The 27,808-nt window shown below is 46.3% G+C and overlaps 1 protein-coding gene across 2 annotated transcripts in view; it reads right to left on the minus strand.

The window, feature by feature from the left end:
- Positions 1–1,667: 1,667 nt before the first annotated feature.
- AMHR2 (anti-Mullerian hormone receptor type 2) overlaps positions 1,668–27,808 on the minus strand; it is a 64,159-nt gene continuing 38,018 nt past the window's right edge. For both annotated transcript variants that reach the window (XM_029595214.1, XM_029595213.1), the window contains 4 exons: positions 23,665–23,825; positions 20,171–20,318; positions 18,864–19,000; positions 1,668–2,277 (listed from right to left, as the gene is read on the minus strand). In XM_029595214.1, coding sequence (XP_029451074.1) covers positions 2,158–2,277; positions 18,864–19,000; positions 20,171–20,318; positions 23,665–23,825 — 566 coding nt within the window. In that variant the 3' untranslated portion in view covers positions 1,668–2,157. The remainder of the gene's footprint in view (positions 2,278–18,863; positions 19,001–20,170; positions 20,319–23,664; positions 23,826–27,808) is intronic.

Genomic DNA, 27,808 nt, shown 5'->3' on the forward strand with positions numbered 1-27,808 from the left:
AATTAAAATAGTACAAAAATATTAAAACAGATTTAAGACACACTTGTACAAAATTATTATGATTAGTATCAGCAATGATGGTGGCCATATACATAATCATCTTTGAGTAATGCTCATTTTGGCAGACCTCCAGCATTGGACCGGAGTCTTCTGCTTTGGGAGCTCATCTCCTGTTCTCCTGTGCAAAAGCAGAAAACTCCCATACAGCCAAGACTCAGGCAAGTATCGCCACTGATCCTTAAAATGAGCACAGGATCTTGAGTAGAATGGAGGAGAAATGGCAGGAACCCGTCTTGTGGCAGCCGCCAATTCTGTGAGCGACTTCAAATCTTGTAGATGGCACTTCCTGCTGTTGATCTTGCAAGATGAACAGGAGGAAGTGCCAGCCGTGAGATATGAAATTGTTTGCAGTGCCAGTGATTACCGCATGATGGGCAACTGCTATTGTTAGTTGCCATAGTGAGGTAAGAGGGGATGCTGGAGAAGAGGAAAGGAGAGGTGTAAGAGGCAGGTAGAGACTGGGAAAGGAAGGAGAAAAGAGGAAGATAGGAAAAAGGCACAGGGCAGATGGTAGGAGAAGAGAACCAAAGAGGTAATAGGCAGTAGGACAGATGCTAGGAAAAGGAAATAAGAGGCAGGGGCAGATACTGAAGGAAGGAGGAAAGGCAGAGTGATGGAAGCTGGCAAGAAGGGGGAAAGAGGCAGGAGGGTGAGTGCTGGGGAAGAGAAAAATAAAGGATTGGTCGAGGCAAGAGGTAAGAATGGGAAATGAGACATTATAGGTTGGCAGGATGCGAGATAAAGCACTAGAAGGGTACAGAGAGAAAAGTGAAGGAATAGGTGGGGGCAGGCATGGATGCTGGGGATGAGGAAGGGGGCAGATGCTGGGTATAAGAATCAGAGGGTAGAAGAGAAGTGAGGGAGAGAAATGGAGGGTTGGTGGAGGAAAGGGGTAAGTAATGTGGAAGGATAGAAAAGAAGGAATTATAGGGATGAGATCTGATATGGAGGTGGAACAGGAGAAGGAGGTGGAAGGGATGGGATGGGAAACAGGAAAGAAATTGAAGTGTAGGAGAGAGGAAAATAGAGAGGATGGGTAGGGTAGAAGACTGAAAGATATCAGAAAGGCTATGGAGTGAGAAGAGAAGAGATGGCAATTAATGGACAAGAGATGGAAGCGTGGGGAGAGAATACTGGGGATCAGAACAGAGGGAGGGAAAGAATCTATGATGGGGGGCAGGGGAGACAGAAAATTGAGAATAGTGGGGAGGAGAGAGGATTGGGAATGGGGCGTGAGAAAGATGACCCTGGATTAGGTTGTGGGGGAGAGGACAAGGAGGAATCCAGGGAGATGATGGAGGGAGGAAGAAAAGAATGAGACTTGAAGGAGAAAGGGGAAGAGGAATGGGGAAGTGAAAGCATGCAGGATGAGATACAAGAAGAGAGAAGTAGGAGAAAAAAGCAGAGAAAAGAAAAAGAGTGTTAAAATATTAATTCTGAGACACAGAATGAAGAGCAAGAACTGAAACAGAAAAGAAAAAGGGAATGCACCAGAAGGAGTGAGGAGGCAGAGACAAAACTAAGAAGATGACGATCAAGCAGATATATGAGGGCAGAAATCAAACTGCAGACACCGAGATTAGAAAATTATTTTTTATTTTTTGACTATGATTTCTTGCCTCTTTTTTCCTGTGCAAGATAGCTATTTTAGGCCAAGGCAGGAGCCCCAAGATGTGGAGGACATGGCTATTATATATCCTTCTTAGGCATCCCATTCATTCCTAGTCTGCACCTAGCCCAGAACAAATACAGAATGTCTCAGGTGCCTAAAAAATGCCCATAAACACAAAACCTGTATCTAAACACCACATTCATTGAATCCACTTTTTACTGTAACCCACAGTAAATATCACTGGAAGATTTTCACTGTGCAGCTGAAGTAGTTACAAATGCATAGCGCATGTCTCTGGATTACCACATAGTGGTAATAGGGACAGGGTAAATCAGTATATAATATGTGTGCATGTTTACACATGTGCATGTATGTGAGTATACATGTTTGTGTGTATGTGTGTGAACATGGCCTGTGTACATGTGTGCATATGTTTGTGTGTGTGTGCTGTTCTGTTTGTGGAGGAGGCACATGTGCTGATCAGTCTATGAGGTCCCACATCCCATGAGCTGCTGAAGGCGTCGCTCTGTGCAGCTGGCACTCAGTCGTCCATCGGGGTCATGGTCCCAGCAGCTTTCCAGGGTTTCTTTTAGAAGGCTGTAGATCTGAAAGATACAAGGATGTGAAACTGGGCATCTCTTATATTCTACGCTCCCTACCTGTCCTCAACTACCTCTCCCATATCTGTCCATCTTCTGCACTCGCTACCTCCTCCTTGGTCCCCTGTGTCCTGATTTAAGCCATATCTCTTCCTGATTAATGCAGAGTTCTCAATACAGTAAGAGAAAGCACAGTATGGTATTATTCTCTTCTGAAGGTGAGATCGCTGTGCCAGCTTGCTCTCTCTGCAAAGCTGTAACAACGAAGAAAAAAAAGACCTTTCAGAACAGCTACTGTGTTCTCTCTGACACAGCAGCACCTGCAACATCAGACTGACCTGGCTAATGAAGCCCTTGCAGTGGTCTGCCATTGGGCTGGGTGGGTGTATAGCACTGCCCACTTATTTTCACAAGAAATGCAAGCTTGTAGACTTCAGACAGCCCAAGTCTCCTGGAACTTCCAGAAGACTCCCGGGCTGTTTGATTTCCCAATCAGATTGACCTTTGGGTATCTCAGAAACTGAAAAAAAAAACCCTTTTCTGCTCACTGTCCTCCATAGTAGCTTCATCTCTCTCTGTAGTGCCTGGTTCAAGCTCAGATAAGGAAACCCATGAAGGGAGAGAAGGAGCTACCATGGGGACAGTGAACATGTACACTCATTCAGAGTTCCTGCAGCTTGTACTGCCTAGTTGTTTAATATAAATGACAAAAAAAAGGGAAAAAATTATTAAAGAATGTTGGTCATTGCTATTCTCCAGTAAAATTAGCAAGCAGTACTAGCCTTGCTTCCTAACTACTGCTGAATACGTACTGTACTGTTTTTAATATGCTTGTGCTATTCTTCTTTTTTCCTTTTCATTAAATGTTCCCAAATTTTGCTATTTTTAAATTTTTAAATGCACTTAAAATTTCTTCCATTTGACGAGCTTGAAATATAGATATTCATTCAATATCAATCTCAATTCTCTCTCAATCTCAATCTCAAATAGAGCAGGATAGTACTGATCTATACTTATCTTAAAGTTGAGTAGGGTTGACTTTGCAGTGAGCAAGTCAACCCTACTCTATGTTCCGAGCCTCAGGGGCTAGAGAGAGGACTAAATACATGGATTGCCAAACTGTTAGATCCCTATACTTCCAATAGTAAAACCAACAGTAGTTAAGAAGCAAGGCTATTACTGCTTGCTGTCTTTACCGGACAGTAGTACTGGTCAACATTTTTTAATAATTCCCCCCTCCCCTTTTTTTTGTCATTTATGTTACTAGCGTTGAGATTGTTTCTGAGCTTGTTTTTGGTTTAGTAGTGAGAGCTGCCTAGCTGCTTGCCAAAATTGTGCCTCTGCAAGCACTGCTGCTTTGGGAGACTCAGGCTTGATCTTTGCACTGAGATAAGAAACTAAATGGATGACTAAGGTTTGGGGAGAGTGCCTGAGGTGAAAGATGGAGCACGGTGGAGATAAAAAGGGATGAGGGGAGGGAGTTGAGGACAGGAGGCTGAGGCAAGGGGGAGGTTAGGGTAGGAGCTAAGAAGCAGATATGATAGTGAACTGGGATATGGGCAGTTGTGGATTAAGACCCTCTGGGATTCTTAGGCACCAAGATTTTGGGGAGCTGAACTACAAACAGAGGTAATTTTTCTGACTTGAATTCAGCTGCTGAGACCTTATTTTGAAGGAGGATATTTTTTCTTTATTGCTTTTTTTTTGTTTATTTTTGGTTATTGTGCATTGCTTTTTTGTTTGTTGGTTATTATTACTGCTTAACTTTAGAAAGGAATAGCAGAATGGAAAAGGTTGCCTTGCTGAAATTTTTATTTTTCATATGCCTTTAGATTCAGTAGTTCAAAGGAAAGGTTTTTGTTTGGACTTGAAAGGAGCTTCTTATCTGTGTTAATTGTATCAGGGCCTGAGTTCTGTGTATAGGTCAACCAAGCTAAGAAGTTCTGCCACTCTTAGAGGAGCTGAACTACAACAGGAGATAATTTTTCTGACATGAATTCAACTGCTGGACCCTATTTTCAAGGGGGGATACTTTTCTTCATTGCTCTTGTTCAGCGATGGATTCCCGAGGAAGACCGGCCCGGGGATTCACTGCCCAGGCCGACCCAGGACACATCACGTGGTCTGCTAGCGCGGCTCCGTCACGGCCACGCACGGCAGACCACGTGACTGGAGCGACCGGCCTACCAGGGGATGCCCGATCCCCCGATAGGCCAATCCGCCCCTGCTCTTGTTTATTAGAAAAGAATAGTAGTAGGGAAAGGGCTCCCTACTTCCCACTCCACCCTTACCTTCTATTCTATCTTTATAGACTAACCCTGATTAACCCTCTAATTATAAATATAGCAGGCTATAATTATAAATATAATTATAATTATAAATATAATTATAAATATAGCAGGCTATAATTATAAATATAGCAGGCTATAATTATAAATATAGCAGGCTCCCAGGCGCCGCGCGCCGAAGGAGCACGCCAAAGAAGCCTGCTCCTTTGTGCGCTCCTTCGTGCACTCCCTTTGTGTACTCCCGTATGCTCCTCTGTCTTCAATGTTCCTCCCCTCCAACCCCCCCCACAGCCCTCAACAACTACCAGCCCCATTATATTCTTCCCAACACTCAACATATGAATCTCTGAAAAGTAATCATCCAACTCTCAAACAACCTAACAACCCCTACCACCATTCACTCCCCACTCAGCAACCAAGCAACAACCTTCTCACACAAAACTCACACAATGGCCTCAGCCCAATACATCCCCAAACTAACCCATCGCCACAACAACCACCACACTCCTAAATCCACACCCACCACTAGACGCCTCACCAAAATTCACCCCAACCCTAACATACCCTATACCACAATCACACTCATTACTCTACTCCTCATTAATGCACAGTCAATCACCAAAAAAATCCCAATCATCCATGACATACTCACAGACGACCAACCAGACATATTCTGTATAACCGAATCTTGGCTGAAACATTCTGACACAGTCCTACTCAATCAACTGCCCAAAAACACATACAACATTTTCTCCATACCCAGAAACAAAAGAAAGGGAGGTGGCCTACTATTCCTAGCTCACAAAAAACTTAAATTCTCTTCCCACTCCCTAAACTTACCACCCCCTATCGAGACCAACCTATTCAAATCAAAACATCTCCAAATTCTCCTCCTATACGCACCTCCTGGTTGCCTACAGCACAACCTTTCCCCCCTGATTGAATCCATCACAACCCACATAAACTTACAAGAACCAGCCATAATACTAGGAGACTTTAACCTCCATATCGACACCCACCCTCCATCCCCCACAAGCGAACTGCTCCTATCCACCATGTCTGCCATCGGATTCACCCAAATCATCAACTCACCCACTCAAAAATCAGGACACACCCTGGACTTAATATTCATAAACAACAAAATATCTGCAACTGAACCACCATCTACAACCCCCACCCCATGGTCTGACCACAGCCTCATCCAAGCCAAGCTTCAACTCCAATCAAACCCACTACAAACAAACAACCGAATCATCGAATTCACCAAACCATGCTCCAGTGAAGACATCGCCAAACTGTTACCTGAGGCACTAAAAACAATCAACTTAAATGATGCCAACACAGCCACAAACTCCTGGATATCTATCAACGCAGACATAGCCAATACATTATGCCCCATGATAAAAAAGGAAATAAAACAATCCACAAAGCAAAGAGCACCATGGTACACCCCAGAACTGAAAACCTCAAAGCGAACACTGAGACAGACTGAGAAACAGTGGAGACGAACCCCCACCTCAAACCTGAAAGACAAATACAGAACACTACTACACAACTATACAACTGACCTTAACACAGCAAAGCGTAATTTCCACACATCAAGAATTCACGATTACCAATTTAACCCAAGGACCCTCTTCGCCTATGTCAAAGACCTTACCAACCCCATCCAAAATGACAATACGCCAAACTCCAGCAACATCTCCAGTGAAAAACTAGCACAATTCTTCAAGGATAAAGTCAACAACATCATTGCCAAGATTCCCCAAACCCACAATGACTTAATTGACACCCCCCCTCCTATCCACTCATGGTCACAATTCACTCCCGTTGCTACCACAGAAATTGAACCTATCATCAGAAAAACCAACCCTGCATCCCACCCCTTAGACCCCATCCCCATCAAAACCCTAAAACTCATCAGAGAGATTATTGTCAAACCAATAACCTACATCATCAACCTATCCCTAGAACAAGGAATCTTCCCAGAAAAACTCAAAAACGCCATCATCAAACCAATCATCAAAAAGCCTCAACTCGACAAATCCGACCCAGCAAACTACAGACCAGTCTCCAACCTCCCATTCCTAGCAAAAATCATCGAAAAAACAGTCAACAATCAACTCACAGACCACCTTGAAACCTTTAATGTTCTTCAGCCTGCACAACATGGTTTCAGAAAACTCTTCAGCACTGAAACCCTCCTCCTCTCCCTCACCGATACCATCCTCAAAGGCCGCGACAAAGGCAAATCGTTCCTCCTGATACTTCCTTTAGTTATATTCCTTTAGTTATCTGGAAACCGATGTGATATCTCGATCGAATGTCGGTATACAAAATAAATAAATAAATAAAATAAATAAATAACCCACTAATTAGGAGGTTGGATACCACCGAATAACTTGATATTGGTTGGGAGAGAACCACAAGGAAGTAATTTAGATAAATTTAGTGTGAAACCAGAACACTTTAGTAAAATTCAGGGGGAGTTAATTAAATAATACCATAGTAAATCCTTCAGATAATTATTTTTAGTTGGTCTGATCAGTAGTAGCTAAGGCAACAAGATTTACAAAATATACTCTTAATAGATACAAAAACATATTTTATAAACTAAAAAGGTTTTTTTTTGAAATTTGTCTATAAACTGTATCTATTAGTGACCTTAGATAAATACGTTGAAATCCTAAGCAAAATTATAAGAAATAATAGGTCTATTAGAGATCATAGGTAAACAGAATATAATAAGAGATTAGGATAAAATACTAATCAGTTGGAGAAAATGCTGCTTTGTACCAGGAAGGGAAGGGATAACAAGTGGTTTAGGTCATTTTGTGTGATCTGCAAATATAACAAATTAAGTACATTTCTTGTGAGCTTGATTGGTAGCAACATATTTGATCTTTGTGGTAATATATTCTAGATGCTCTGGTTTACTTTTATACTCTGAACAGCAACTTTTATACTTTTATTGTTGCGCTCGGGGGTGGACCCTTGTCCTGAGGCAGAGGAGAACTGCCTCCTGGTAGGGACCAGGAAGCAACTGCCCCCAGGAGGCAGAGCACAGGAGGAGACAGAGGCTAGGAAGAGGTTCACCACTGGAAGCCCGAGGTCCCGCCAGGAGCAGCCTGTAGGGACCCGGGCCACTTGGACTTAGGTGGGCCTCACAGGGTCTCCTGGGAGAATGGTAGTCCGGCATGCCCACAGGCAGAAGGGGAGCGCGGTCAGGTTCTAGACTGGAGGTCAGATAGAACAAGGAGGACCAGAAGAGTGTAGGCGATGACAAGGCTAGGAACAGAGCCAGAATCTAGAGACGTGATCAAGCAGGCAGAGGTCAAAGTCCAAGAGTCAGTCCGAGGAGTAGTCAGCAAAGCAGAGGTCAGGTTCCGGAGATCAGACGAGGTCACAGGCAGGCCGAGGTCAGAAGGCAGGCAGGTCGAGGAACAGACTGGAGTCAGACGGCAGGCAGCCTTCTGACTCCGAGGAACACTCCGAGGTCAGTACCAGTAAGACAGTCCAAGGTACTACCTGGGAAGACAGACGAAAAGGAACAGAAGGACACTGGAGTACTAGGAAGCAGGAACAAGGCAGGAACAGAACTGGAACAGAAGGATCCTGGAACGAGATTTGGAACAAGAACAAACACAGTGACAATCTAGCACAAACGCCGACCCGATTGCCAAGGCAAGGAAGTACAAGCAAGGACTTCCTTATAACAGGGAATCAATCAGGGCGCGCCGCGGAGCTAGGACCCGCCCTTGGCCCTACAATAGGCTGGGCGGTCCGCGTGTAGGGGCATGGCCAACACAGCCAAGGATGGCGAGCTCCGGCGTGAGGCCTGGTGCGCAGTGGAAGGCCCGGCGACCGTTGTCGCGGGATGCCAGGGCCTGGAAGCACTTACAGCTGCCGCTAGGGAGGCCGACCCAGGACCTGCCATGGAACCATGAAGGTGAGCAGGCCCGTGCGTGGGCCAGGCGCGGATGGGATGCATAACAGTACCCCCCCCCCCCCCCTTCTAGGCCTCCCCCTACGTGGCCGTGGTTTATCAGGATAAGTCCTATGAAAAGTTTTCAGGAGCTCCTTATCAAGGATATTGTGGGAAGGCTCCCACGAATTCTCCTCGGCCCCATAACCCTCCCAGGCTAAAAGGTATTCCCATTTTCCACACCGCCGCCGAATGTCAAGGACCTTTCTTACCAGGAGGAAAGAGTCAGGTTTTGTAGAGACCCGTGGAGGAGAAAGAACTCTATGTGAGGGCCAGGAGAGGACCATCGGCTTCAATAAGGACACATGGAACATGTTATGGATACCCATGGCACGAGGTAGCTGGTGTTGATAAAATACAGCTCCCACTCTTCGGATTACAGAGAATAGTCCAATGTGCTTCGGAGCCAGGCTATGAGAGGGAAGTCTCAGTCGTATGTGTCGAGCGCTTAGCCACACTTTCTGGCCAGGACGGAAAAGTGGAGGAAGACGTCTATGGATGTCAGAGTTATGCTTGGAGCTTTCAGCAGCTTGGGAAAGATGCTCTTTCACTTGGTTTCATAATTGAAGAATGGTGTGAGCCATGGATTGTGCCGCTGGAGAAGGAACTGTCAGAGGGACTGGAAGAGGCAGTCGGGGCTGCCGTCCGAATACCACGGAGAACAGGGATACATCGGTGGCTGCAGCAACATGAATATTGTGCGACAGCTCAGCCCAAGGAAGAAGATCAGCCCAATTATCCTGCTGATCATTTTCATAGGAACGGAGGAAAGTCTTCAGAGTCTGATTGGTCCTTTCCGCTTGACCATTGGCCTGTGGAAGATAGGCTGATGTATAGTTTAAGGAAATGTTAAACTTCTTACTTAGGGAACACCAATATTTGGCAGCAAACTGTGGTCCCCGATCAGAAATGATCTCCTTGGGGAGTCCATGAAGGCGAAAAATGTTCTTCAGAAACAGCTTTGCCAATTCCGGGGCTGAAGGAAGGCCTGGCAAAGGAATGAGGTGACCCATTTTCGAAAAACGGTCAATGATGACCCAAATCACGGTATTGTTCTGGGAAGGAGGCAAGTCCATAATAAAGTCCGTCGAGATGCTAGACCATGGCTCTGTAGGTGCTGGGAGTGGTTGAAATAAGCCCCAAGGCTTTCCAGTAGGTGGTTTCTGTTGGGCACAGATGGGACACGAGTCCACATAGTTTCGGGAGTCTTGCACCATATTGGGCCACCAATAGTGTCTTCGCAACATCTCTAAGGTCCTGCCAACTTGGAATCATGAGCCCATTTCAAAACTCGTTCATATAGTCTACGCGGAATGACGGTTTTCCCAGTAGGGACTGTAGTGGTCACAGCAAGAGATATACGGGCAGGATCAATGATGAAACTAGGAACTTCAGGGACATCTTCAGGTTCAAATGATCTGGATAGTGCATCAGCGTGGAGATTCTTGGAACCAGGGTGGAAACAGAGGACGAAGTTAAATTGTTCGAAGAAAAGTGTCCATCGGGCTTGACGAGGGTTCAGGAGTTGAGCCTCTTTAAGGTGCTCAAGGGTCTTATGGTCAGTGAAGATGGTAAACTTGTGTTGTGCCCCTTCCAACCAGGGGCGCCACTCTTGAAGCGCCAACTTGACTGCGAGGAGTTCACGGTCACCAACTGTATAACGCTGTTCCATAGGAGAAAGCATGTGTGAATAGAAAGAGCAGGGAATCAGTTTACCCTTAGGGGAAAACTGGCTCAAGACGGCTCCTGCGCCAATTGCAGAGGCGTCAACCTCTACGACGAATGGGCGTTTAGGGTCCGATTGCTGCAGGCAGGGGCCAGAACAGAAAGCCTCCTTGATTGTCTGAAAGACGGCTAGTGCTTTGGGTGTCCACACCCGAGTGTTGGCCCCTTTCCTAGTCATCGCGGTGAGCGAGGCCACCAGGGAAGAATAATTAGCAATGAAGCTCTGGTAATAATTGGTAAAGTCCAGAAATCGTTGTAAAGCACGGAGGCCTACTGGCTGTGGCCAGTCGCGGATCCCCTGGACTTTCTCAGGGTCCATAGAAAATCCTCAGTCAGAAATGAAATACCCTAGGAAGGGTAAGCGATTACGCTCAAACAGGCATTTTTCCAGCTTGGCATACAAATGGTTCTCTCTCAGGCATTGGAGGACGATCCAAACATGATCTTGATGAGATTCAAGGTCTTTAGAAAAGATCAGGATGTCGTCAAGGTATACAACTACGAAGGAATACAGAAGATCCCGGAAGATTTCGTTCATAAGGCGTTGAAAGACCACTGGGGCATTGCATAGCACAAAGGGCATCACAGTGTATTCATAGTGACCATCCCTTGTATTAAATGTGGTTTTCCAAATGTCATCAGGTTGGATGCGTACCAAATTATACGCACCCCTCAGGTCCAACTTGGAGAAGATCCGCGCCCCTTCAAAGCGATTGAACAGTTCACTAATGAGGGGCAGCGGGTACTGGTCTTTGTGGGTTATGGCATTGAGCCCCCTGTAATCAATACAAGGGCGTAGACCGCCGTCCTTTTTCTTAATGAAGAAGAACCCCATGCCTGCAGGGGAATCAGACGGACGGATGAATCCTTTTTCTAGATTCTCCTTAATATACTCAGACAAAGCTTGAGTCTCGGGTTGAGACAACGGATAGGTTCTGTCTTTGGGAGGCAGGAGTTCAATAGGACAGTTGAACTTGCGTAACAGAGGCAAGGTATCTGCTTTCTGCTTCGAGAAGACATCAATGAAGTCAGAAAACTGCGGAGGCAAACCAGGTAGAGTAACAGACTTCAGGACAGGAACTACTGGAGATATGGAATGCAAACAAGTCTTCTGGCATTTGAGGCCCCACTGTACCAACTGCAGGGAATGCCAATTGAACTGGGTTTGTGGGACTGGAGCCAGGGCAACCACAGGATAACCGGATGGGTTGATCGCTTCAATACGTAGAAGGACATCTCCTCCTCGTGGAGAGTGCCCACGGTAAGACGAACAGATACTGTCTGGTGAGTGATGAGTCCTGGAAGATGATCTCCTTGGATGGAGGCTATGCGAAGGCTCACCTCCAATGGCTGAAGAGGAATGTTGAGGAACTTAACAATGTCATCCATAATGAAGCTGCCGCTTGCTCCGGTATCAACAAGAGCAGTGGTGGCAAAGGTGTGGGCCTTAATACCCAAGGATACAGGAAGCAGAAGTTGAGGGCCAGTAACAGTTGCGCCCAAGCTCAGGACCCTCGCCGGACTCAGGCGTTGCAGTTTCCCGGCCGAACAGGGCAGGACTGCAGACGATGTCCAGAAGTGCCACAGTAAAGGCAAAGGCCCTCCTTCTGCCGACAGAGATGTTCGGTCGGAGACAGGCGCCCACCATTCACCTCCATCGGTTCCACCACGGAGGGGGGTGGTGATGCTGAAGTTTTCACTGGATGGTTGGAGGCACTTGTGGGACGTGCTATAGGAGAGCGTGGAGCCTTTACTTCTAGGCGTCTTTGCCGGAGACGATGATCAATCTTACCGGCAAGGGATATCAGGTCCTCTAGAGACTTAATCTGGTTCTAGGATTTTGACAAATTTCCACTTTTCATACTCTATGAAGTCTCTCCTTAAGCTTAATTTCTTGATGATGATGTTTCTTGTGGTGATTTATTCTGCGCGTCCGGTCAGAGCTGTGGGCTCTTTCTTACTGAGAACTGTTCCTTAGGATGACTCCAGGGGCGGTCCAGTTTCAGACTGTTCCGTCCTTTTTTTGCTAAAAGTGGTCTTGGATTTTCATTTGGATCAATCTGTTTCCCTGTCAATGCTGGACAGGGAGAGATATGTGGATGAATATCACCTATTACAGACCTTGGATGTTAAGAGGCATCTGATGCAGTATTGGAGGTTATTAAAACCTCTCAGGAAGACTTACCGCTTGTTTGTTCTCCACAGTGGAGGTAAACAAGGTGAGTTGGCCTCACGAACTATGTTAGCCTATTGGGTTAAGGAGGTTATCACGGCCGCGTATGTGGATGCTGGGTAGTTGTTACCTAAATAGGTTAGGGCTCATTCCACTAGGGCTTAGGCTGTGTCATGGGTGGAGCTTCGATTGTTGTCTCCCATCAAGATTTGCCAAGCTGCGACGTACTCCTCCTTACAAACTTTTTCCAGGTATTGTCACCTGGATGTGCAGGCCTGGGAAGATGCAGCCTCTGTGCATGCAGTGTTGGTTGGACTGCAGGCAGCTTCCCGCCCTGTTCGGGAGTAGCTTTGGAACATCCCACTGGTCATGGATTAACTTGTCTGAATGCTGAGAAATGAGAAATTACTACTTACCTGATAATTGCCTTTTCTCTAGTGAAGACAGGGTAATCCACCTTCCGGCCCTTGGTGCTGGTTTGTGGTTCTATCGTCCTCCTGAGTGCCTGCATGTCTAGGGATAACTGGTAAGGGTCAAGTTTTAGTCCCTAGATTAGTGATGTTACCTTTGTCTGAGCTCAGTGTTTCCTGTTGAAGGAGTATTTTGAGTAGTTGTCTGTTAAATGTTATAATGAAGTGTTGTTAGTTTGTCCACAGTTGGTTTCTGCAGAGAATACTGGCAGGCTGTTAGTGCTGGGGTATATATACCGTGATGTCAACTTTGCTCCATCTCCATCTGCTGGTAGAGGTGCATAACCCACTGGTTGTGGATTAACCTGTCTTCACTAGAGAAAAGGAAATTAACAGGTAAGTAGTAATTTCTCATTTCCTGTTTCAGCAGAAAGGAACTGAAAGAGTCTACAAACACCTGTTGAAAGCCTTCCCTTGTATTTATTATGGCATTATTAGGGCTCCTTGCAGCTACTAAGCACCTAATTTACACTTGATGAGAGATGTCAGCATTTTCCCTTTCTGTTTTCATGTTTAAATCGCTGGTGTATAAAATAAAGCATAGATTTTTGGGTTTGTTGGTGTATCAGGAAGTTTAGTGTCTGAGAGGCTATGAAAGCAGCCCTGGATTGTGCCTTCTGTCTCAAGGCCATGAGCATACGGTCTCTATGAACCTGCGCTTCTAAGCTCATTTTTCCCTTATCCAAATCTCACCTAATTTTATTAGGAAGGCCGTGATCTCACCCTGAAGGATTCCTTTGCCATTTCCTAATACAAACTAGGATTACCCTGGTAGTCCTTGTTATATTGGTGATACTCTGCCCACTTATGCTGTAAAAAGACTATAAACCCTGGATCCGAAAGAGATATGCAAGAAATAGGCATGCCCCTCTCTTGTCCAATACACCTTTCCATTGCAGATCAAGCCAGATAAGCGTGAGGTCAGACACCTTCAAGGGTCCTATCTCCACCTTACTAACTGAGGAAAAGATCACCATCGAGACTATAATGTAATTATTCCTGGACTGAGAGGCATAGGCACAAGAAACATGAGTATAATATCGTTCTGTTGGATGTAGAATCTTCCATGCATCTAGGAGATTCAGCTAATTACAAAGCAGCAGCATGCTCATATGTAGCCTAACTCTTTCCCCTGGGAGATTGTGAGTTCAATCTAATAGTGGATCATAGACCACATTAAAATCTCCTCCAACTATAACCAGCCCTTCTACCCCTTCCCGTAATTTATGGAGGATAGATGTAAAAAATGTTTTGATCATATACGTTGGGGCCATATACATTGTAGAGTGTAATTGGTGTCCCATTAAGAGATCCCTTGAGAATAAGATAGCGGCCCTCAGGATCTTTATCAATAGTCCCAAATCAGAAAGAGATATTCTTTTTTGTAAGTATCACCACCCCTGGCTTCCGTGTCCCAAAAGATGCCCAAAAAGCCTGGCCAATCCATCATCTCTGGAGTTTCCTATGCTCTACAGCATTAAGGTGTTTATTGCTAAATCTCTATGTCTGCATTGTGTCTCTATTTTTGCCTTTTAATTGGGGACCCTAGGCCAGCCACACTCCAAGAAACAAGACGCAGTCCCTCCTTACTCATTTACCTTCCTGAGGAAGTGTGAGATCAAAAGTATACTGGCTTCTAATACTAGGAGCTCCCTCCCCCAGCCTAGAGGGAGCCACCAACCAATCTCATTGTATGCCATCCTATAACAAGTCTGTAGCGTAACCTCGGTAACCAAACTTGCTAACCTCAATCAATTTTCCAATTCTGAATTCCTTGTTCCCTGCATGGAACCTCCAACCGACCACCTCCCTCCCCCCCCCCCCCCCCAATTCTGACTTCATGTGAATCACACTGCCATGCTGTGAACCTCTCCACCATCCACCCCCCCCCCCAATCCCTGAATATGCACTCTCCATCCCACCCAACCATGAGCCCACAGTCCTCTCTTAAATCCAGGCGCCCTTGACTTGCAGAGACTTGTCAACATGGTCACTGTGAATCCAAGGAAGTCAGTCTGATGAGAAAAGAAACTGGTGAACAGACCTTTTGCAACTGCTGGAAGCATCCATTCGGTAGAGTCATGGTCCAATCACACCATTTCCACATCAATTGCACCACGGTGTAGACTCAGAAAGCCAAAGAATAACTGTGTACAACAGAAACTAATTTTGCCAACAGTGAATATAGTTCTTCGCTCCTTCATGTTCCATATAAGAGTCTTCATAAGAATATAAGAACATAAGATATGCCATTCTGGGTCAGATCAAGGGTCCATCAAGCCGAGTATCCTGTGGCCAACAAAGTCACAAGTACCTGGCAAGAACCCAAATATTAAATGAATAGATCCCAAGCTACTAATCCTTATTGATTATCCACATTACATTTCATCTGCCACTTAGAAGGCCACCTTCCTAGTCTCACAAGGGCCTCTTGAAAATCCTCACAATCAGCTTGTATTTTGAGTATGAATAATTTTGTGTTATCTTCATATTTGATCAGCTCACTCATAGGGCCACTGTAAATATGACATGATTTTGTCTGCCATGCAGCCTCATTGAGTCCCAATTCTGCTCGCTACAGCACCTGCTCACCAGCAGAGGCCTCCAATGAGCTCTGTTCTGAGCTATCCGAGCCGCCTTCTCACTACCTGATTCTGTCTGTGGTGCAGCCTTCTCTCTACCAAGGGACCTCAGCAAGCTTAACATCCAGCCTTACCAAGTTCTTCCTCACTGTTCACACCACACCCAAGCTCTAGACCTTCCCAGTACACCTTTGCCTCTTCAAGAAATCACTCTTGGTTCTTTGACTTGGCTGCTGTTACCTTGCTCTATGCCTTGTGGCCTCTGGGCCTTCTTGTTCCTTGCTTCTTGCCTTACGGTTTATCTAGGCCTTACCTTACCTTGTGACCTCTGGCCTTCTTGCTCCTTGCCTTGTGACCTCCAGGCCTTCCAGCCTACTCAGGCCTTACCTTGCCTTGCAGCCTATTGAGTCCATTTCTTGCTCTTGATCTGTGGCCTACTGTAGGTCTTACCTTGCCTTGTGGCCTCTGGGTCTGCTCTACTCTTATATCCTACCTTGTGTGGCCTATCCAAGCTTCACTGTACTTATGGGCCTTTGGGCCTATTGCTTAGTGGCCTACGGGCCTCCAGCCTTGCTGCCTTCGGGCTTCTATGGTCCTTGTTCTCTCTTGCCTAGTCCTTATTCAGTCTTATCCTAGTCTGTCTTGTCCATTCTTGTTTTTGTCTGGTCTTGTTATGCCCTGTCCAGTCCAGTCCCTAGCATCCATTCCCTGTTCCAGTTCCTGCTCAGTATCTTGTCCCAACTTGTGTCTGAGCCTAGTCCTAGTCTTTGCTTAGAGTCCTGTCCAGTATCCTGCCTTGCTTGTATCTCTCCCTGGCCGTGCTCTCTACCTTGTCTTGTCTCTGTCCATATGCAGCCCCGGTCCTTGTTCTGTGTCCAGCTCCAGTATCCAGTTCCTACTCTGTTTCAGCCTATCCAAGCCTTGCCTCATCCTGCTTGTACCAAGCCTTGCCTTGTCCTACCTTGTTCCAGTTGCCCAGGAATCACCATGATGTACTGCTGCTGCAGCCAAACTCTACTGGTCCCTACAACCCAAGGGCTCAATCTGTGGGGGAGGGAGCTGACTAGAAAGAAGACAAGCCCATATCATGCCTTGCAGTCCTGCACATTTCCATAAGATCATAAGATATGCCATAGTACAGGGTCAGACCAAGGGTCCATCAAGCCCAGTATCCTGTTTCCAACAGTGACCAATCCAAGTCACAAGTACCTGGCAAGAACCCAAACATTAAATAAATATCAAGCTACTATTGCTTATTAATTAATGGCAGTTTATGGATTTTTCCTCTAGGAATTTATCCAAATCTTTTTTAAACCCATTTACACTAACTGCTGTAATCACATCCTCTGGCAATGAATTCCAGAGCTTAACTATGCACTGAGTGAAATGCCCCCTAGTCCTTCTATTATCCAAACGTGTAAATAACTGATTCACATCTGCTTGTTCAAGACTTCTCATTATTTTAAGTCCTCTATCATATCCCTCCTCAGACATCTCCTCTCCATGCTGAACAGCCCTAACCCCTTTAGCCTTTCCTCATAGGGGAGTTGTTCCATCCCCTTTGTCATTTTGGTCTCCCTTCTCTGCACCACCAGTGCAACTATATCTTTTTTGAGATGCGGCGACCAGAATTGCACACAGTATTCAAGATGTGGTCTCACCATGGAGCGGGGTGGTGTACCCCCGAGTCCAGCCTAGCACCCCATGACAAAGTATATTAAGGGCTCTAGGTGAACTTTCAATCTCGCACCCTCCCCTTTACATACCTGTCTATTGGCATCAGCTCTGATATAACATCCCCCTCTCTTGCCCCACTCAGCATCCACCTCTCACCTCTGCCAAATCCCCTCCCTTTGGGGTTTTTACGGATGCTCCATGTGTAGATCTTAGTGGTCTGGAGGGCATGTGTGAAAACAGCCTTTCACAAAGGTCAGCTTCCTTTCTCATCCACACTCCAACATCCTTTCCTCTCCCCTTCACTCCCCGCTCAGCTCATCAGCAATACTCCCATCTTTGACCCCTTTTGAGATGCCCAGCACCCTCTCTTCACAGCTCCCCCACCCACCCAGCTTCCTTTCTGTCTTTATTCCCCTCCATAACCATTCTATTCTTTCTTAGGGTGCCATGCCTTAAAAGGGGGTAGGCGGCACCTGGAGGTTTCTGGGGATTTTGCCTCCCCCAAAAAAAGAATTGGCACCTTAAAGCACTGCCTATCATCTAATGAAAGAACCATCTCTGCTCGCTCATTGCTTCTTTTTCTGGATAATTAATAAGTTAAACAACACTGGTCCCAGTACAGATCCCCTTGGCACTCCACTATTTTCCTCTCTCTACAGGGAAAATTGACCATTTAGTAGGGGGTGTGCAGGGGTGTTGTTTTCATTTCTTTGGTAAAGGGGTTTTGTTTTGTTTATCTTTTTTTTTTTTTGGTACAGGCCATTTTTTAATAGCACGCACTAAAAGTGTGCACTAAAAGTTGGCTGCCAGCCCTTCTCATTCAACCTCCTGCCAAACTTTAGAAATAAATCTCCATGGGCTTGCTCCCATTCTCCCCAAACCCTCCCCTTCCGCATCTTACCCCATCTCTGTGAGGTCTAAAGGGGAGCAGGATTGATCCCCAGTCTGTACGGTATGAGTCTGGTCAGTAGGTGTCGCCATTGTACAACAATCGAGATTCTCTCCTGCAAGGTTGTGAGTGCTGTGTCTGCAGCATCTTCTGCCCTAGCCTGCCCAAGTAGCAGAAATAAGATCCAGGTATTGAATCTGGGTCTTCTGCACAGCTGGCATAAGGAGCAGAAACTGGGCTTGGAAAGCAAACCAAGATCTCCCACACTTACTGGAGGAATTTGTGCCGCATTGTATCTGATATTGCTATATTTTATGATCCTGCAAAATGTACAGTCATACCTGGAAACTGTTCAGGTTTCACTTGACGAATCTGGGATTTTATTGATACCTCTAGGTAGTGTTGGGCTGAAAGGGTGGTGGTGGTGGTGGTGGAATTGGCCCAATGAGGGCCAGAAGGAGGAGGCAGTGGCATTGCATCAGAAATGCAAGCTACAGTAAGGAAGAAGCGAAAGTGGATGAATCAGCTGGCGGCAGCTGCAACTATAGAGATGGGAGGGTTAGAGGCTTGGGGGGGGGGGGGATTGGAAGTTAGGCCTTGTTTGGGAGGGGGGAAGGGAGTAGAGAGAGTACTGGGGTCAAGCCTGTGGCAGGAAAGGGGGAGGGTGCAATAAAACTAGCAGGGAAAAGGAAAACTTCAAGAAACAAGCTAGGAAACTTCCCTTACTGAACATCTCCTGTCCTTGGGTTCCTCTTCAGGATGGGATGTCTTGCCTTCATCAAACACAGGGGCAGCAGCCGTACCTGTGACTTCTGCTTCCAGGGTTCAGGAAATTTTGGCCTCCTCCTCTTCTCAAACACCAGCTCCCGTAGCATGCTGAAGGTGGGCTCGCTCCCCAGCTCTGCTTCAAAGGCTAGCTGGAAGTCAGGCACCACAGAATCTGAAGAAAAGAGAAAGAAAGGAACGACAGAGGGAGGCAAAGAGAGAGAGAGAGGAACAGAGAAGATGAGAACCAGAGCGTCAGAAAAACCATGCAAAAGTGCACAGAGAAAAATACAGAAAAAAAAGAGACAGACACACGAGCGTAGTATTTAATAAACGGTTAGTGGACAAGTTATCCCACAAAAGATGGCCAGATAACTTGTCCCGTAGACTTAGCGGGATAAATATCCTGCTGAATATACTTTCCTAAAGCTATCTGGCTACATGTGGCCAGATCAGTAAAAAACCCAACCGGTTATGTTTGAATATCGCCAGTTAGGGTTTTGTTTTTTTTATTAGCCAGCCTTGTGTGGCCGGACAAGTTTAGGCTTCCTCTAAAACAGGTCTAAAGTTATCTGGCTGACTTAGGGCCTGATTCATCAAGATATTTTCCCACAGACACAGAATGGGAGAAAAGCCTTAGTGAATCAAGCAGTTATCTAGTTACAATTGAAAATCGGCTAAGCTAGCCAGATAAGTTAATCACGCTCCAGAACGCCCCCAGAATGCCTCTTATCCAGCTATAATTTAGAAGGATAAGTGGCTAAAGATGCCAAAACTTGCCATTTAGACAGTTAACATGCACGTTATCAGCCTAAATGGCTATTGAATATTGAATTTTTTGAATATTGACCTCTCAAAGGAATGGAGAAAGAGGGAAGATGAATGAAAGAGTAAAGTAAATGGAGAAATACAGAAGGGAAGAGTAAGAAGGGAGAAAGGATAGTGATAGGGAAAGAGAGAGAAGGCAGAGAGCTGAACAGAAGGGGTGAGCGAGTGAGAGAGAGGAGAGAAAAATGGGGAGGCGAAAAAGGGAAAGAAAGAATGGAGGTGAGAGAGGATAGATATAGGGATGGGAGGGAGATTAAAAGAAGGGCAGAGAGGAAAGCAAGACATTGGGGAAAAGGAGAAAAGAGAAAAATTTAGGGGAGAGAGGTGAAAAACCATATTGAAGAGGAGACAGAGACAAAGGAAAGGAGAGATATTATCGGGATCCACTCATTGTGCCTCTGTAGAGCTCTGCAGACGTCTGATATAAGCTATACAGTTGATTATTATTAATAATAATAATGGCGGGTAGCATGAACGCCTCTTCCTGTGCCAGTCAGCAAGGGCTGCCAGTTCTCACCTGGGTACAGGCTGTTGCACCTGCTGAAGGTTTCCCAGAGGAGGAGCCCCAAGGAGTACACATCGGCTTGTCGGAGTGCCCACTCCCAGCTCCTCAGGTTCATCGAGCCGTCTTGCATCTCAGGAGACATGTACCTCAGGGTGCCTGTCTGTACAACGCCGACATATGCACATTAGGCATCAAGAAACACGCTGGCACAAGTTAGACAAGAAGGAGCACCCAGGTGTGCAGGAAGTGTGGTACATGTGAGAAACCCCCCTGCGGTCCTCTGCTCAATATCATCTACATAGCTTTCTCTTTCTACCTCCGTTGACTTGGTCTTCGCCATGCCTGCCTCCTTTCACCTGGAAGGAAGGAGTCTTGAACAGGGAGGTCAGTAGTCGCCTACTAGCACATTAACTAGTGTCTGTAACTTACTGTGGGCCCTATGTACTAAGAAGTTTTCCCACAGACACCAAATCGGAAAAAAAAATTAAGTGCATAGAGCCCTATGTTTGTTTCAGGGGGTATTCCCCAAGCAACTCTGGGTAGGAACTAACTGTGCTTAAGAGCCTTTCTACCCAGTATTTTTCCATAGACAAAATGGGAAAAAGCCTTTAGTGCATCACTTTATTTATTACTTGGATTTATTTTACCCCTTTTTGAATATGAGATTTAATCAAAGTGGGTTACAGCATATTAGAGAACTGGCTTACAAGCAAATCCTTTATAGCTTTACATTACAAAGTATAAACAGTTTTGAGTAGAAGCAATAAAACAAAATAATTTGATAAATTTAAGGTGTACCTCAGGTCTAACTCTAATAGATCAACAATCACACCTACGTTCTAATTCTATAAATATATAGCTCTATTGCAAAACTCTCGATTGTATCAGCAGGTTTTAGGCAATTCGAGGTGAAACTCCAATACAGTTTGCTATAGGCAATTTAGCAGTTTTGGGTTTAAGTTTTAGTATTAAAGGCCTAGTAGAAAGGCTAGGCTTTTATTTGTTTCCTGAAGTAAGAGTACTCATGTGTTTATCAGAACTCTTCTGGGAGGGAGTTCCAAAGGGCAGGTGCTGCTCCTGAGAAGGATCGACCTTGTGCATCTGTATTTCTGATCTCTTTTCTCGATGGGGTTGTTACGGATGCTCCATGTGTAGATCTTAGTGGTCTAGAGGGCATGTGTGAAAAGAGCCTTTTGCTAAGGTAGATAGGTCTTTCTCATCCTAGAGCCTTGTAAGTCAGTGTCAGAGTTTTGAATGTTGTTCTGTATGAAGTAGATATTCAGATGCTACTTAACCAGATGAATCAGACTTATCCGGCTAAGTGGTATAGCCGGATATTCAGCAGCAGTCACTTAGCCCGATAAGTGACTTATCGGACTAAATAGTTAGTTGCATAGTCAGTGGATAGGCAGTGGATGTAACTGGGCAAGGCTACCTATCTGGATAACTTAGCCAGGTAAGTAGCTATATTAAGGATTATCCAGTTAAGTTAACCAGATAACTTAGACGTGGCCCATAGCAGGCCTAAAGTTAGCAGATAAGCTTATTCAGCTAACTTTTAATACTTATTCAGGTATATTCAGTGGCACTGCCATGCCGCTGAATATCCCATGTAAGTTAGCCAGATGTCTTATCCATCTAACTTACATAGCCGGACATATATTAATATTGGCCCCTATGTTACTGATAGCTAGTGTAGCTTGTATAATTCAGGTGTAATCTGGTCATGGGGTTTGCCTCCTTCTGTGTGTCATGTAGTGGAGTTTTGTATTATCTGGAGGGCCTTGTCTGTCAGACTCTTCTACAGTGCATTGCAGTAATCCAGTTGTGTGGTCACTGCGGCATAAACCACTGTGAGTAGGTTTGAATTCTCGATGAGTGGTAGCAATCTTCGTAAGTTACTGTTGCATGTACTGGCTGCGGCCAGGCCCTCTTACCCTCATCTGCCTGTTCCAGTGTCTGGCTCCACTTCCCTCGCGGCCATGGGCCGCTGCCTTCGACCTCGGGCCACCTCAGGTGCTCCTGTCTCCACGACGGATGTCCGTGCTCCGTGGCAGGCCTCCCCACGTGGTCCGCGGGGAGACGTCACCGTCCTACGCCGCACTTCTCCCTAGGTGCATGCGCATGCATCTTCTTTCCTTTTAAAGGGGCCGCAGCGAGAAACCAACCCGCAGCCCTGGATGATGACGTCACTGGGTCCCGGTGTATAAGGCCGGGCCCAGCCTCAGTTAGTTGCCTTTGCAACAGGTCTCCACGCTGGTCATGTACATCGTTGTCTCCTCTGGTGAATCCTTCATGTTCCTGGTTCCTCTTGTCTGTGTTCCTGATCATGGTCTTGTTACTCTTCCTTGTTCTTGTGTCTTGCATTTACTCTACTTGTTTTACGGACTGGACCCGACCTCTGCTTTGCCTGACCACGCTACTGATCATCTCCTGGACCTGACCTCTGCCTTGCCCAACTTCGCTATTCATTGTCTCCTGGACCTGACCATTGCCTTGCCATTCCTCCTTGCCTGCCGCTTGCCCTGACTCCACCCTGTTCAACGATGCCTCTACTATACTTATTCTGGACTTGGCCTCTCAGACTTCGGCCTGTTCTTATTCCGGCGTCCACTGTCTGTCTCTCGTTCCATTTGGTGCCCGGATCTCTGGGACTCTGCCTCGTCCAGTTCAGATCTTCCACTCCTACTGTTGCTGGTCCCTGGCTGACCTCCTCCTCATCCATCTGAAGACCTCGGATGGAGGCCCACCTAACTCCAGCTGGCCCCGACACCCAAGGGCTCAACCTGTGGGGAACGAGAGCTGGTATTGGTGAAGCTCCAGCCAGCCTCCGTCAGTCATCCAGCTCCGCCTACCAATGGTGGGGACCCGTAGGGCTTGCCCTGCGGGTAGCATCAATCCCACCTCGGCTCAAGGGTCCACCTTCTGCGCAACAGTTACAAAGTTGAAACTGGCAGCGTTTTACTGTTGCTTGGATTTTTGGCAGCTTGATGAGTTCTATCTCCAACAGGCTTTTTACCTGAGTTATTAGTGGAGTTCATTGGTCCCAAATGGGATTTTCAGGTCAGGGATTTGTTTGTGCCTATTCTGAATCCATAGTATTTCTGTTTTGTTGGAATTCAGAAGGATGTTGTTTTTTTGTCCATTCTTGAACAGCCACAAGACATGTGCTTAGTTTATTTATAACTGTTGATGGGGCTGGATTCAATGGTAGTACCAGTTGTATGTCATCCGTCTAGATATAGAGATCAAAGGTTCGAATCAGCTGTGACTCTATTGGCCTGTATTCTTTTTACAATCTACTAAGGAGGAGCCCCAGATGCAACCCAAAGTGCTACTTCTCCACCTCCCTAGGGCATTACCCAAACTAACTACTGCCTTAGGATAGAAGAGAAGGGAGGGGCCCCACCTGTCACATGCATGAAATGTGCAAGCGCATGTTACAGACAGAAATCACACACATGTGTATTATGCAGATCAGGCTGGGCCTGATTTGAGGACTATACCATGGTGATCACTGCTGAATCCTGCTCCCCTGCCTTTCCCTCCTGGTGTCTTTGAAGCAACATGGCAAGACCAAAGTCGGAGATGACACACGTTCCATCATCTTTCACCAGCACATTCTCACTGCTCAGGTCCCGATGGGCAATGCCTGCCTTATAGCAACCTGGGAAGAGAGAGGAGAGTGCAGGACAGGTCAGAACCTGGTGCCTGACCCCCAGCACTGGCTGTCGTCTAAAACAAACATGGATGGATGGATTACAAATAGAGAACATATAGCTGTTACCCATTCAGAGAGCCATTTTTAGAGCCATTTATCTGGCAAATAGTGATTTACCAGGGTGTAGAGACCACCTGGGATCTCCACTAGATGGCTTCAGTTTCCAGCCCTTGGTAGACAGCTGTAAAGGGTCTTACCATTCATAACAGCTGACTGGAATGGAGAGCCCCTGAGGCACAAGGGAGTGGGAGGCTAGTCCAGGTTAGAGTGTGGCAGAGTAGGTTTGATTTTGAGGCAGAAGGAGCCGTGTCAGTGTGCTTTCCGAGTTAGGCCCCCAGTTTAGCATAGAAAAGGAGAGACCCCGCCCTGTCACTTCCTGCTTCAAGGCTGGGGAGTGATTTTTGCTGTTTTTCTGGTTTTTACAGTTTTGACCTGTGTTCCTAGCAGACTGTATCTCCTGCTCAGGGTGGTCAGGAGGGGCTGTGCACCTTTTTCCTCAGATCGAGAGGAGGTTAAAGTGCCCAAGCAATGAAAAAAAAGAGAAGGTTTTTCTCAGTTTGAGTTTTTCCCTATTGCAGAGGTAAGGAAGAATTTTTCTGTCACCCTTCTTACCCAGAACAGTATAACGTTTAAGAACTGTTATCCAAGAGAAGGTCCTGCAGTTCTCTTTTGAAGAGGAGTCAAAGGAAGAGGAGATTGACATCTGGAGACCCCTCATGGAGCTTCCGCCTTTGGGACATAGGACACAGGACAATGGCCAGGTTGGGACTGCAGGTACTGGGGACGGGGATCTAGCCATGGTTAGGACACTCCAGCCAACTTAGAACAATTATCATTCCACCCCATGGAGGATAAACAGGTTCCAAGCCCCTGCCCTGAGGGACACATCCACAGAGGTAGAAAAATTAAAGATCAGCACTCCTGTAGAGCTAAGGATGCTGGATATATCAGGATGCTTCATTTTTCTTTTTGCACCTACTATTTCTTTTGAGAACAATCACAGTAAACTTTAATTTGAACACCCATCCAGCGAGTCCAGCCTTGTTTGTAACTGTGCCTTGTCCTAAAGAGCTATGGTAACCCACCCACGAGGGAGATCATCTATGCCCTGAGCTTAGAAGGTTCTCCTTCCCCCCAACAGAAAGGACCCACCCCTTGGGACAAGAAAAGAGGGAAAGAGTCTGAGGAGTTAGCCCCAAGAAAGAAATTCTTTTATGGCCCTTTGGAATACAGCCTACCCCCCAAAAAAAGGTTTACTCGGGTGAAATGGCCTGGTTATAAATCTGGATCCTCTGGCTGGATAAAACAACACATGGGCTTCCATAGAGTGCATACTTTTAGAGGGTTAAAAAGAGGCGCCCCCAAGGACGGGTGTAGGTTGGGGGGAGTAAACCAGCGTGTGCGCATTTGATTTTTAAATATGCACGCGCTATATTGTGCACCCTAGGCCAGCTGCACACATAGCAGATGCAAAGTGTGCAGTCGGTTTTAGCACACAGATTTTGCGGCTGCTAAATTTCATAGAGAAACTACGTGTGTGGGTTTCCCTGGGAAAAGTGGCTGCAACATGCATGAGCTGAAGGTGCAAGTGCACATTGCAAACTCCCCAGTGCTCCAGGCTGTCCCCCCAAAAGAATGTATTCTTCCTGAGTAAGAGGTGGCAGGGTGTTGCGGTCATCACTCAAGGGTGACACCTAAAGACTGGATTCAGGGCCCGTGACTGCAGGTTTCCAGAAGGAAACATGGACTCCAGCTGAAGAACTGTAATTTCAATGATCAATTAGGTATACTGAGTGTGTAGGGAGGGGAGCTATAAAACTGAGGGGGAAATTCCTGAAGAGTCATGGTGCCAGAATCCCAGACCTGGTTCTGACTGTCCAAGTGTGCTGGAGACCGAAAGGAGCAGGAAGAAACTGCAACCTGTACCTTTACCTTTGATCTCCTTTTCGAGGAATCTTCCTGTATTAAAATCGGAGCATGGTTGTTTCTACCTCTGTTTGTATGTACTGCAACATCATTGTTACTGTGTTAATGCAACAGTAAAACAAAAACCTTGGGAACATGGAGATTTGTTTGGTGTCTTGTTTAAGCTGTATGCAGAGACTTAACACACCGGTAAGGCCTTGGATTCTGGCTTCCCCCCATGGAAAGACCCATAGAGCCCAACGTAATAAAACGTAAGTAAAAATTATGAGCTAAATTTTAGCTCACATTTTCTTTACTCACGCAATAAAAATTGAGTTAACTTTTGAGGCGGGAAGCTAATGGTGGTCAAATGCATTGCGAGTTTTAAAAAAGTGCGCTATCCCAAAAATGTGTGCACCATAATATGCACAGCGCACACAAAACACGATTTATGCACAGAAAATGTGCCATGCAAAATCAAGGTTTTTATGCATAAATCATGATGTGTGCACATTGAACACGTTTTCTATGCATAAAACGATTTGTTTATAAACATTTACAGCCGGATTTTAAAAGGCCTGCGTGCGTAGAATCTGGGGTTTACGCGCGTGGCCGGACCTTGTGCGCACTGCACGAATTTTCAAAGAGGCCCGGCCACGCGGGTAAACCCCAGTACGCGCAAAAGTGCCGGGTCTCTTCAAAGGGGCGGGCTGGGGAACGGGCTGGGACAGCGCCATTGAACGCTGTCCCGAAGACTCGCACGCCGGCAGCTGGCCGGCGCGCGCAACTTACTTCAGCTCGGGCCCTGAAGCAAGTAGTAAAACAAAAAACAAAAAAAAGGATAGATAGGTAGGGTTTAGGGGGGTGGGGAGGAGAGGGGAAGAGGGAGGGAGTTTAGGTAGGGGGGTAGGGGAAGTTCCCTCCCCTTAATTTCTCACCCAAACTTGTAGGCACCTGGGTGAGGCACAACAACAACTATACAATAATACTTAAACTGTAAAATAAAATAGTCAATAAAATAAGCAGTCCCATTACCCATCCCAAATCTCTCCACAAAGAAAACAGGATTTGTGAACATAAAGCAACTGAAAAGGGGCACTGGACAGGTGTAAGGTTTAAAAAAAAGTGCTTCTCTTTGGGGAAGGCACTCATTAGCACAATTGTCACCCAGCAGTTTGGGCAGACACGTTTTATATGTATGTAACGGACCCTGTGGTCCATTACCATTAAGCACTGGGTGAATCTTCAGTTTACTTAGAGTAGCATAGGTGGGTACGTCAGGGGAGGTGCCATTCTAATGCAGCCCCTCTCTTTCAGGCTGCTGGAGTGGCCGGGCCCTGGGAAGGTTTCTTAAGCAGCTCTCTCCTGAGAACTCTGGGGGCAGCTGAAGCTTGTGCTTGAAGGTTTAGGAGGTGTGTAGGAGCTTTTGCATATTTTTGGATTTTTGCCCCATTCTCAGGACTCCAGCAAACCCTGCTGGAAGTCTGTGAGTTAGGTGGGGGATCTGCCCTGCTTATCCACTCCTTGGTGGGGGGGGGGGGGGTAGGATCTGCATCCTGGGATCCCACCCACCCAGACTTTCATTTGTAGGAAACCTGGTGAAACTCTATGCACTGCCTGGGCTCAGGGCATGGGGAGACCTGTGTCTGTGGCTGCCCTGCCTAGGGAAGACCTGCCCCTCTGCACCCTCAGCGAGGACGGAGGAAGTTGGTGATCCCGGCGCCAGGACCTTCCAGTGTTTTTACCTGAGTTCGGGGAAAAGAAGAAATTATTTTGAGAAGAGAGGGCAGGAAGCGTATGGCTGTTCACTTCCTGCCCATCAAAAGGAACAACCTGAGCTGCTGTTCCAGAGTGGATCCCTTCCATCAGGGATCGAGTTGAGATAAAGAGAGAACTCAAGATCTGCTAACTGTGAGTAATGAACTGATTGAGAACACCGAGGACCCCCATCTTGAATCTTCATCCTGGGGGGAGAGAGGTTTTGGACTCCCTGTGCAGTGACTGTGATTTTTTTTTTTTTTACC

The sequence above is a fragment of the Rhinatrema bivittatum genome, chromosome 3 (genome assembly GCF_901001135.1).
Source record: "Rhinatrema bivittatum chromosome 3, aRhiBiv1.1, whole genome shotgun sequence".
In the NCBI taxonomy this organism is placed as follows: Eukaryota; Metazoa; Chordata; class Amphibia; order Gymnophiona; family Rhinatrematidae; genus Rhinatrema; species Rhinatrema bivittatum.